The following is a 12012-nucleotide window of genomic DNA, read 5'->3' as shown; positions in this document are numbered from 1 at the left end:
ACAGGCTACACTTTGAAGAGTCTAGATCTAGAGGAAGGCAGAATGTGTGTGCAATTAAAATTAGACGTGCAAAAGTACCCTGTACAGGTGAAGGAAGTACATGTTAAACTCCTGCATAGCAGAAGATATTAAAAATCCAAAACATAGTTGTGGATAGTGTTCTCGAGCAGGCGGGTATTTTTCTAAAATCGAGTCTAATTTCTACTAGTTTATCACTTTACCTGCCCTGATCTAAAACCACTGTACAAATAAATCCACTCTCATGTGACTAATGTGCAATGAGGAAGTGTGGATTGCAAGATGTACCTTTTAGCATTTTAATAGATTTTAATTTTTTTTTTCTTAGAAAACTTTAAAGATAACATCTGGTGTTCTCAACTGCATGATTCTTCTATGTAAAGGAGGCCAGGCCAACTATGACTCCATCTTGTCTTCCCATCGTTGTTGCCATGACAATCGTGCACAGAGCTCCTGTCCCCTGAGAGACAGAGAGAAAGACGAGAGAAAATGAAAACCCGGAAGAAAGGAGAAATAAAAATGGAGAGGAAATAAAGGCATTAGAAGGAAAATGCAATAAGAGATGAAGAGGAAGTGAAGGCAATATCATTTAGGGTAGATGAATGGAGAGAACCCCATTGGATAATGGGACAATTCTTATATGTAGTGAAGGGACAAATATTTACAGATTTGTCTCATGCTGTACACCCTCTGACCATGTATATAGAAAACCTGGAGGAAGGACCATTCGCACTCTTCACGCTGTGTGGGCTCTGCATAGACCCACCAAGGCCACAGCATCAGTTGCACATTGAAATAGTGAGCCACTCACAGTGCTGCAGATTCAGTTTAAAAAAACCCTCAAGCTGTTTCACTGCTTGTCACTCCAAGATAAAAGAACGCTCCCCCCTGCATGCATACTTTCTACCTACATGACAATGGGGGGGGGCAAACCTTATCTCAGGTCAAACCTACTCCATCATACAGAGGATTTTCTTTCACATGCATACTTTCAGTCTACTGAACACAAATGTCAACTGGTTTGTTGTAATATTGCAGCTTTCTAATGTGAAAAGCCATTTTCACATTTTCTCGCATATACATAGACAATATAAAATTGAAAAATACAAAAGTACTATTGGACACTAAACAGTCTTTAACCTGTCGACTTCCCAGTACAACGTGCATGTGATGCCCAGTTACGCCAGTGTGAGAATAGAGTAGCTAACTGTCTGGGAATCCAAAGCAAGTGAGTAAAAAAAACTTGTGTGCAGCTTGAGAGTCGTTCAGTAATTATGCCATTAACGTCTTTATCTGTAATGCTGTGTGATGTCACAAGCATACTTCTCTACTGTAAAAGGAGAGGAATCTGCCTTCTAGACACTGATACTCAAAGCCACTTCTAGATTGTTTACATCCTTTCCCATATGAATGCTAATGGATGCTATTTTAGTCTTTCCGTCTAAAGATCGTCTCAGTATTAATAAATGCTTACCTTTTAAGTTGGCCTTTTGTTCTTAATCATCATTTCAGAGTCTTTTAAAGAGAACTACGTTTATTTATGGAATATTGAGCATGGTTTTACCGGAATACAACAGGATTATGGAACAGGTGCCTAATGTAAAGTGTGTGTGTGTGTGTGTGTGTGTGTGTGTGTGTGTGTTCTCTGCATAAATAACCGCTCACCTTCTTGAATGTGTGCCGTCATCACATATAGCGTGTATCGCTCTACGTATTTATTAATACTTCTCGTGAGCTGCGTGTGTGCACAAACATGCAATCAGCATACTTATTTCGCTGAGCCTCGGCTGCTTGTAAATGTTACATTCGAACAGATCCAATCAACTTTGAATTCCATGTATACAACACATCAACATCACAATGCTAGATTAAGTTAAGCAGATTTAAAGACTGCATCACGCATGAAGATGCAAAGCTACCGTTCTAGCTGGCACACACTTCGGTGGGTGAATTTAGAGCAGGGGTCAATATGAGTTTGTTCCTCTAATTTCTATTCCCCTTTAGTTGCGTGCTCAAATTTATCAACCGTACGGCCATAGTTGAGTTCAATTTCTATACCCTTAATGCTGATTATGGTGACGTTGTTGCCCGCTTGGAGATTTTCAGAGGTTGTTTAAAAGTTAAGGATCTTCACTAACCTTCCACACTGGCTCCACAGTGCTGTAAAAAGAAACCATTATTATTGACATCTGACCTTGTTGTGTATGTCCATCCTGGGCTAGACACACCCACACATTCACTCTGACGCTCTCTCTCGCTCAAGAAAAAAAACCAAAAAACAAGCATCCCTCTGCACGTCAGCAGTTGTGAGATGTTCTACTTGCTCCAGTAGCTGCCCCCCTATAATATGAGAGAGAGGGAGAGAGAAAATAGGGATAAATTATGAATCACGTAGAGAGAGGGGCTTTGCAGCAACAGAGTTTTAACATTTAATGATTTTTTTGCCAATGCAGCAGAAAGAGCCTAAGATGGATGCTTGCATGTTGTTGCGTGTTTTCATGTCACTGGAAGTTTCCATTAATAATCCCTGCATGTGCCGGTCCGTTAGCTGCTTTATATTTGTATTGGTCTTGACAGCATAGATGGAGGAGTTGTCTGCAACAGATCAAAGGTCTGCAATTAATATAGATATGTTGCACTGCTGCTCAATTCTTATGCTTAACAAAACGGACTGCCATCGTTGTATACGGAAGGACTTGATTGCCGTGGCAACAGCAACTCCTTGTCCCGATCCCGCCTCACGTCGTTCATGCATTCATTTGTCTATTTTTGTCTCGGCGCACTGTGCCGTAGTAAGAGACGGGCAAAGGTGATTTAAGACAGGAAAATAGCGTTCTTGGAAAGCGATTCACAAGCTGTGTGTAGGTCAAAGCAGTCAGGTGGAGTCTGAGCCGATAGGTTGGTCTTAGAGGTAAAGGAACATACCCACTGAATAACTGTTTGATTGTGATGGATGTGGGGAAAGGCTATTATGTGGGAATGTATATTAGTCTGCTGTGAAACATCTCTCCTGACAGCTGGCTCCATGTATTAATATTTCATTAGCACAAATGAGATTGATCGTCTTGGTGATTCTTAACACTGTATTAACTGGCACATATATGAGAGAGAGAGGGAGAGAGAGGGATAGAGGCACAACAAGTCATGGTGCACATATGAAGAGACGGGGGAGGGAACAAGAAGAAGGGCAGAGAGGGAAACCTTCTCATTGTAAGCACTGAGTTAAACAGTGGAGTTGAGAAGAGAGAAAGCGGCTCTGTAGTTACAAAGAGGATGTGCATAGTAAGGCAGAAACTCGGGCTTTCCTTTGACATGATTCGTAAACTGCTGAGCCCTTACTCTCGTGCCGGAGACGGCTGCTGTGCAGGCTGTGGAGGCAGGACTGTGGCTGCTTATGAGGACCTGTAGCTTGTACCAGCAGTACAAGGCTGCGGCAGGCGGTCAGCCTGTCTAATGCGGATAGATCAGTAGCTCTTCTTCTAGCAGCACGGGTGAGAGCGCGGAGTGGAGCGTAGGGGGGCGGAGATCACTTAGATTAGCGAGCAGCCTAGCGCAGTGTGTTGCTCAGAGAGAAAGCAACAGAGAGGAGGAGGAGGAAGAGGAGACAGAACCGGGCCAGTTGCGCTCTGCTCTGCAGCAGGAATCAAGGGTTCATCCGTTTGTCCTGGGGAGTTTTTAATAAGAGGGGACAAGTCAAGAGCACCGCAGGTCATTAATGCTCTCTCTGTCTCTCTGCCGATGTTTTGCAGGAGTGGTGCCAGCCAAGAGGAGTCCAAAGCTGGTGGTGAGTACTATGAACTCTTTCGTGTTTGTGCATTTCCTTGCGCTTTCCACTGAGTGAAATGAGTTCTATTTAAAGAACAAAAGACAGACATATGATAGCTAACTCCCGCTTTTACAGTTTCAGAAATTCTTCCCATTGTTCCTACTGCCATCATATCTCTACTTCATTCCCAGTCTGACACTTTGGCTCTCCCTACATCCTTCTCTCAGGGTTTTTTTTTTCTGCTTTTTTGTCATCTGTTTTTTTGTCTCGCTTTCTCCTTACATCCCTCCGCTCCTGCCATGCTGCCATCCTGTGACTGATTAAGCATAGCCTAGGCAGAGCAGTGTAACATTGACCAGCTGTTGGGGAGGGCACACAGCCTCAGACGAGGGAGAATGGGAGAAAGAAGCATGAAGAAAAGATAGAGAAAAAGGAGGAGAACGAGAAAAATGGATTGGCCCACAGCAGTGAATGCCTGTGATGGCCCACAGATAAAAAAGGGAGCACTGAGGCTAACTCGGAGAGAAAACGGGGCAATGTCTCCAAAGTGCACTGGAATCAAACAATTAGGGAGCTGGGGAAGCTGGATGGGGGACTTTGATAGATTGTAATGTGTCTTGTAGATGTTATTTATAAGAGAAAAGAAACTAGAAAAACTGGATGGGCAATGTGAGGGGTCTTTTGTGGGCCAGTGCAGGTATTCAAGAGTCCAAAAAGCAAATGTTTCTTTGTTTTTGCAACTCATCAGCCTGATAACAAATCAGTACAGTCTCAAATTACTGTCACCCTGTTTTACCCCCTGAGAGCCACCAAGTTGAGTTGCAGGTTCAATTCCTCCCACTTGAGAAGCAGAAACCCTTGCACCCTTGCAGCAGTTTCTCTTCATCAACATTAAAAGCCTCACCTCAGCTTGCTGGATATTGGGATTAGGATTAGTTTCAAAATGGCATTCGTCAGAGCTGTGGGTGTCACCTACTCAGATCACATGGTGTGGCGGATGGAGGAGGGGGTGGGCACTGTAAGGGGGTTGAGTGGGACCAATAGTGGCCTAGCCTGACTGTCACTTTGGATTAGCTTTCCACTGAGGAAAAGCCAGTTTTCCCTCCCTCTGTGTTATGTCAGTGAAATGTCACGCTGCATGCGACTTCATGTCAGCCCAGAACAACCGCTTTGCCTCCAGTTCAGCATCTAAATAGATGCTCACAGTAAACTTCCATATGCAAGAGAGACCGTGCTGTCTCAACTCATTAAGCAAGTCTGCAGTGATCAAACAAGAAGTCAATTTCACATGGCTGTAATGCAGTGCATTACTGGAATTTGACCCTTCATCTCATATAGTGTGATAAGTGAGAGACTGGGAGACTTCTATATCTTTTCTTTTTTTGTTATTCATATCAGAAAAAGTGATTAAGTAGTCACATTTGTGCTTTTTCAGTATTAGAATTATTATTAGTAATTTTATCCGTAGGAACATTTTTAAAGTTATAACCTGTTAAAAAAGAACATCAGCAAATAATAACATGATAACATCTATGCACGTTTTCTGTTTACAGGAACAGAACAAAAGGTTGAGGTATAGAACTGCATTATTAGACCATAAAAACGTAGTTCTCTTTATCTCAAACCAAGCATTCAGTGCTATGGGTGTTATTTTCATTGATGCTTAAACAGATAGAATTAACTATGGCTGTGTTTCATCTTATTTTGTCATGTGATTATGACCGTGAAGTAAACAAAACAAAAAAAAATTCCGTTAAAACGACCGACTCTGTACACCAATTTCAGTGGGTTATTTTCTCTGCAGCTGAGATTTTAGTTTGCTTTCAAAGCAGATGGCACACATTCCTGTTTCAACTCAGACCAACCTTGATTCTGTTTTCATGCAGAGAACCTTCTGCAATGAACAAAGAATCACAGGGTTTATAAAAGGCAATATCTTTGTTCATTAAAATTCCCTCATATTTCTGTCTGTCTTTGTCTCGCAACCATGGAAACCAAGGCGAGATTTTTCTTTTTTTTGTCAAAGTGGGAGATGTTCTGCTGCATCTAAAAAAGATGACCTTGGATACTTTTCTCTCTTTTTGTCCTCCATCAACTCTTTTTCTAAGTCGTCTTGTTTGTCCTCTATGTCACCCTTAACATTGACTCACTTTCTACTCTTCCTTTCTTCTCGTCTCTCTGCCCTCTATCTCCGTCTTCTGCATGTATGTTTATATCCGCCCCCATCGCTTATATACACACCCCTCAATCTCTCTCTCTCTCTCCCTCTCTCTGTTCTGTCCACCCAGCACCAGCTAGAAAGAAAAGATAGCCAGAGCAGCTCCCAGCACAGTGTGTGCAGTCATCGCAGCACCCACACTGATTCTCCCAGCCACCCACCCTCTGTCATGCCCAGTGAGGCGGTGGTTCCCACTCCTGCTGCCCCCACCCAGCCCCTGCCAGGTCTGCCCCCTCAGGATCCCGCAGATGGCACCCTCACCCTCCAGAAGAAGCCAGACCCCTTTAAGATCTGGGCACAGTCCAGGAGCATGTATGAGAGTCGACGTGAGTATTTTTTTTAAATTTTTAATTGAAGAATATGAAAATTTTGCAGACTTTAGAGTTTAAAAATTCAGGAGGACTTATTCTTTATTCTTTTTTTACCGTCTGTAAGAATGAGTACCAGCCTGTCAGTATAGATGCGATGGCTTAGATTCAAGATGAAAACGAAAAGGGAAAAATAATCTTCTTAAAGATCTGAGGCTTTTCGCTACATATTTTTTTTTATGTTTTCCTTCCTTTGTGTGCGGGCTTCTATTCTATAAATTCTATGGTATGATATTTAACATTATTTAATTGAAGGTAAGTAAGCAATGTCAGTTTAGTGGTATGTAAAAAGCTCTACTGTGTAAAGGTAGGTAGGAGAAAAGATTCCCACTACGCTGACCCATATGAAGCAAAAAAACGCCCTGGACAAGGCTCTGATTGTTTAAAGTAGATCAGCAAATGCATTTACCTGCGCATTTGTGTCCATTAATGCCTTTAGTTTGTTTGCTCAACAATTGTGTGCTTACCAGTCACAGCTGATCCTGTGACAAAAGGTGCCTCCAAGAGAGAAGTGTCCTTGAAAACGCACAAAAGCAGCTGACGAGTGCTGCTGTGACGCTTGTGCATGTCAGTCGCACACACACGATATTATCCCCAGACTCTGGGATGTGAAATGCGAGTGCACCCGGTTTGGTTTTCCAAAGGATGATGTGCAACTACCATAGTCTTTCCCTAAAGTTTATAAAAGAAAGTGTTTATGTTATTAGTAGGCAAACAGTTATGTGCTGTGCCATGTTTACTGAAGGGAAAACAGAAAATTCAAAACTGGAACACTAGAAAGTGGGCAGTCTCCACATAAAATTCCACAATATCATTTGCAGTCACGGCCCACTCTTGCATAATTCATTGGGTAACACTGTAAGGGTGTCAAACCACTTATGTGTTTCTAATGGAAGAGTCTGCAAGAAATAGAGGAGTGTTGGATATCCTCAAAAAGAAGCACTCCACTCGCCCGTTCTGGCTGAATTACATCGTTCACGCCTCCTGTACTTGGACCACTGGTGATACTTAAGAGGAGGATGGATTTGTATGGGCTGTGAAATAAACCTCAGTATTGCCAGAGATTGCATTGTAATAGAGAGAGTGATGTCTCTGGCAAGTCTGTTGCATTAGCTTGTCACACATTTGTGACTGTTCCCAGCCAGATGTGCAAGCTGCCCACATCCTGTGTATTGCAGTGCATTAACAATCATGGCTGCCTGTAGAATCTAGGACTGCTGCTGATTAAATATTAACTGGGCCTGGAGAGGTCTGCTTTAAGCTGTAGCTGATTGGTATATCTGTTTGATAACCACTGAAGGAGCTCTAGCCTTTTTTCCATTGAGTGGGGGAGGAGAGGAGACACAATGAAACAAGAGAGGGAGACGCCGAATGAAAAAGAGGCCCAGATTCTGTGTGTTTCCATGTTTATTCATGTGCATGCTGCCACATAAGAGTGAACCCAACTTGAATTTTTGAGTAGGTGCATTCATGCGTCCACCAGAAGAGCACAGTTTCAGTGGCAGAGCAGTGTGGCTGAAAGGTGAGCTTTTGGGAATTCATGTTACCTGTTGCATGATGAAGCGTCACAAAGCAGCACTGTTAGTTACATCGAGCTTTGATCACTACTCTGTAGTTGCGGGTCAGCAGAGGGTTAATTACAAGTCCAACAGCTGCAGTTTAATTCACACCAGGCAATTTATCGAGGGACCTAGAAAGCTGAAACGAATGGGTTCACTGCTGGCCTTGCGTGGCAGCCGTGTAGGCAGCAGGCAGAGCAGGAAGAAATGGCCTGTGCCTTCTGTACATACTGGCCCTGTGGGTTGAACAGACTGACACCAAATTGCCTGTGTCCTCCTCCACAGTCTGCCCTGTCCGTGCATGCAACTGTGAGGGGAGGTGTGTGTGTGTGTGTGTGTACAGAAATAGTGCATGGGAGGCAGATGCTATGAATTAATGCATGCAAGAAAGACTTGACTGTAAATGAGAGCTAATAATAGGGCTCTGCGTTGAGTTCTAGATTTCAGGTCTGCAAGTGTGATGAGGTGACAGCCCGAGACCTTGCAGCCTAGTTTGCGCTCTGAACATGAGCATGAGGCAGGAGCAAGCAGCTGTTGATCCAGCCTGCTCTCATTCTGACACTGTTAGAAATGCAAATGCCTTATTGATCAGCAGATTTGCCATAATCAAGCGAACATTTGATCAGAGAAAAAAGGATCCAGTGATCAGTCTAAATAGATTCTAGCAGGAAAAATTGAGCAGAACCTGCAAATCTTTGGTTTGGGTTTGGTTGTTGATGTCCATGGAGTCCTCACTGTTTCTCTTGTGTTTCAGTGCCAGATTGCCAGGAGCAGGACATTTTCCTTTGGCGGAAGGATACAGGCTTTGGCTTTCGCATATTGGGAGGAAATGAGCCTGGGGAGCCTGTAAGTCTTCCTTCACTTTAAGTCTCATCAGTTTATTATAATTGCTTGTGAATGAGAATACTATGTTTACATATACATCCATCCACAACAACCATTACTAAATGCTCTGTTCCCTAACAGTTTCTTTGCTTCATTAGTTTCCGCTGTGTTTTACATTTCCTGTGCCTCTTTCAGTCTGCCTTTAAACCAAATAGCAGAAAGACCTAATGCATCACTCTCTCTCTTTAACTGGAGCTGTTGCTCTCTGGAGATTTGTATAGATAGCTTGTTAAGAACAGCAAAGGCCTTATCCACCATTCCTTCTGGTTGTGTGCCATATATTTGTCTTAAAGAAGGTTTCGAGAAGACGAATGGAAGGCAGATAGTGAAATAAAATGGCAGCAGGTTTCAGGTCTGCCCCACAGGAGTTAGTACTTGTTGTTTGTGCCAAACATGCTGCATGGTATTTGTGCACTTGTTTCTGGCAGGCCTGTGTACTCTCCCACACAATGCCTAGAGCACACTAGTTTCTCCACCGCCCCAATAGGCTGCACCGGCCTTTTTGGTTTTTCCTGTGTCAGCCACAAATACTTTGAAGTACTGAAACGGGAAACTTTGAAAAGCTGCTGTATAAATCACACGGATTCAGTGCGGTGTGTCTTGAATGATCTTTTGTTTTCTAAGCTAATGCAATTACTCTGTAGCAATGCATTTAATGTGCTTTCCCTTTGGCAGATCTACATAGGGCATATAGTAAAGTACGGGGCAGCAGATGAGGATGGTCGCCTGCGGTCGGGCGATGAGCTCATCTGTGTGGACGGCACAGCAGTAGTGGGCAAGTCTCACCAGCTGGTGGTGCAGCTGATGCAGCAGGCCGCCAAACAGGGTCATGTCAATCTCACTGTCAGACGCAAGAGCCCTGGATACGGAGGTGAGGAAAGTTTTAGATAAAACTTAAGCGTGTGCATTCATGCATGACTCACGCACAGTCACATGTATTTTATGCAAATATATCACATGCTTCTTGCTTGAAATGTAGTCTAAAGAGTCTATTCTCACTCCCCTCATCCCAAGTTTCAAAAGGGGAAGGTGATGTCCCTCCATCACCAGCATCCTCCCACCACAGCAGCACCCAGGCACCGAGTCTAACAGAGGGCAAGCGGACCCCCCAGGGGAGCCAGAACTCACTCAACACTGTCAGTTCTGGAAGTGGATCTACCAGCGGCATCGGCAGTGGTGGCGGAGGAGGCAGCGGTAGCGCAGTAGTGCCGGCCTCCCTGCAACCGTACGATGTGGAGATCCAACGAGGAGAGAACGAAGGATTCGGTTTTGTCATCGTGTCATCAGTTTCCAGGCCCGATGCTGGAACCACCTTTGGTAAGTGAGGCAGACTGAGCTGAAGCTAGTTGAGATTGACAGCAACTTCAATTCAGTCTGACAAGAGAAATTATTTTGTTTACTATAGCCTGGCTCTGTCTTCAAAGCTACAGACAGTTCAATTTAGACATTAATCAGATTTAACAGTTTGATTGTTCGGGCATTTGTAATTTGAATTGGTGCAAGTGATGTTTTCATCTTCTTCTATCCTCATGTCTCTGTCATTAATTCACTTTCTGGCTGTGAGCAGGATGGGCAAAAAATTCAAAAATAAGCAGAATTCCAGTCATGATTATATACAAACGCACACGTGTGTATGCCAGTGACTATTAAGAATGTACTGAAATGATTATAATGAGTAAATGACGGAATAAATGGAAACTTCTGTAATTAAAAAAAGCACCGAACAGCATCTTGTGCTCAATTTAGTTTATAGATTATCCCCTGATCACCAGCTTCAGAGACAAAAACAGTGTATACCCAGAATTACTGCATTTTGAGGGCAAGAAAAAAACACATCAACACTTTTAAAAAACTTTAGTACGTTCTAGAGTGTGTGTGTGTGTGTGTGTTTTCTTTATTACAACTAAAGCCAAAACAGTTCATCCCAAAGAAACTGACAGGTGGTACATGAAACTGCCTCCAGCAAAACACATCCATACAAAGTATGAAAGCACTACAAAGTTAAATGATTGACGCTATCTCCTGGCAGAATTAACATATTTTTTTATATTTTTATCACTGAGTTTCCCCTGCTTATACGCAGCAGGGGGGAGGTGTTTAACAGGAGGGTGCTTAATGCCACAGACTGAGGTCACGGACTATCATAAGCTTAAGGATAAAGGAACCCTTCGTGTGCGAGTGCACTCTGTCAGGATCGAACCGGCTGCAGCTTTATCACAAACGCCATCATCACACATTGATGCCTCGGAGGTGCCCTCACCAATTCATTCAGCATGTAATTGAAATATACTCGGCACAGTCCATAGCTGTCCGTACCATTTATGTATCGCAGCAAAAGAGCAGAATCACATGTATTAACGTGAGGCAGGCACTGATGAGGAATTGTAGACGTCCTTGAACAAATTTGGTATTAACCTCTGAGTGATGAATTTCAAACATGAATGTCATAGCAAGGTCCCCTGTGTAGTAGCCATTATGATGATGTACTGTGGTCTGTCATAGGCATAACACAAGAATGGATGACACGTTACCCATGCTGAGTGCCTGGGGAATATTTCATTGATCCCACAGGCTGAGGGCGTCGCTCTGCAAAATGCGATGCAAGAATTAATGAGTTATTTATAATGACACCTGTGACGGTGCTAGTCAACAACCACGTCTAGACTACTTCTACTTTTCAGGTGCCTGTTTTTGCTGCTTCCTCGCTGTGCTCCCCCCTTCTCTGCTCTGTCACTATTCCTCTCGGGAGAATGAGATGAATTGACTTTGTACTTTCACTCACTGATCTAGGATCACGCTGTAGCATCCTGCACTCACTGCTCTAATGGATTCTAACCATGTGGGACACGAGCTGAAATATGAAAGAGGAATGTGTATTACTAAAAAAAAGCCCAAACAAAAATAAAAACATGGCATGACATTGCTGCAAGGATTCTTCCAGGAGGCTAGATGGGGTTTTTTTAAAGCCCTGGTGGAGAAAATAGAGCAATTTCAGCTGATTCTGTCTTCCATACATCAGTGATGCATAAATCACTTTGCACAAGTCCATTTCCTACCCACATGACCTGGGGGTTGGTGTTGTGCTTAACAGATTGGGTATTAAATCCTTGACACACCCTGTCCCATATTTCCTTTTTTAAATAGACTGACAGAATACAACTGCATTTTTTTTAAATCGAGACACAAGAAGGGTAAACT

General features: G+C 43.2%; 1 protein-coding gene across 6 annotated transcripts in view; it reads left to right on the top strand.

The window, feature by feature from the left end:
- LOC146684788 (membrane-associated guanylate kinase, WW and PDZ domain-containing protein 1-like) overlaps positions 1-12012 on the top strand; it is a 92671-nt gene that overhangs the window by 71203 nt on the left and 9456 nt on the right. For all 6 annotated transcript variants that reach the window (XM_085444330.1, XM_085444331.1, XM_085444328.1 and 3 more), the window contains 5 exons: positions 3768-3802; positions 6073-6328; positions 8684-8775; positions 9490-9685; positions 9829-10131. In XM_085444330.1, coding sequence (XP_085300456.1) covers positions 3768-3802; positions 6073-6328; positions 8684-8775; positions 9490-9685; positions 9829-10131 — 882 coding nt within the window. The remainder of the gene's footprint in view (positions 1-3767; positions 3803-6072; positions 6329-8683; positions 8776-9489; positions 9686-9828; positions 10132-12012) is intronic.

Source organism: Copadichromis virginalis, linkage group LG20, assembly GCF_057382275.1.
Source record: "Copadichromis virginalis isolate Kocher_CV1m ecotype Utaka linkage group LG20, C_Virginalis_male_GT1.1, whole genome shotgun sequence".
NCBI classification, from domain to species: Eukaryota; Metazoa; Chordata; class Actinopteri; order Cichliformes; family Cichlidae; genus Copadichromis; species Copadichromis virginalis.
This window is presented reverse-complemented; position numbering and strand designations above follow the sequence as displayed.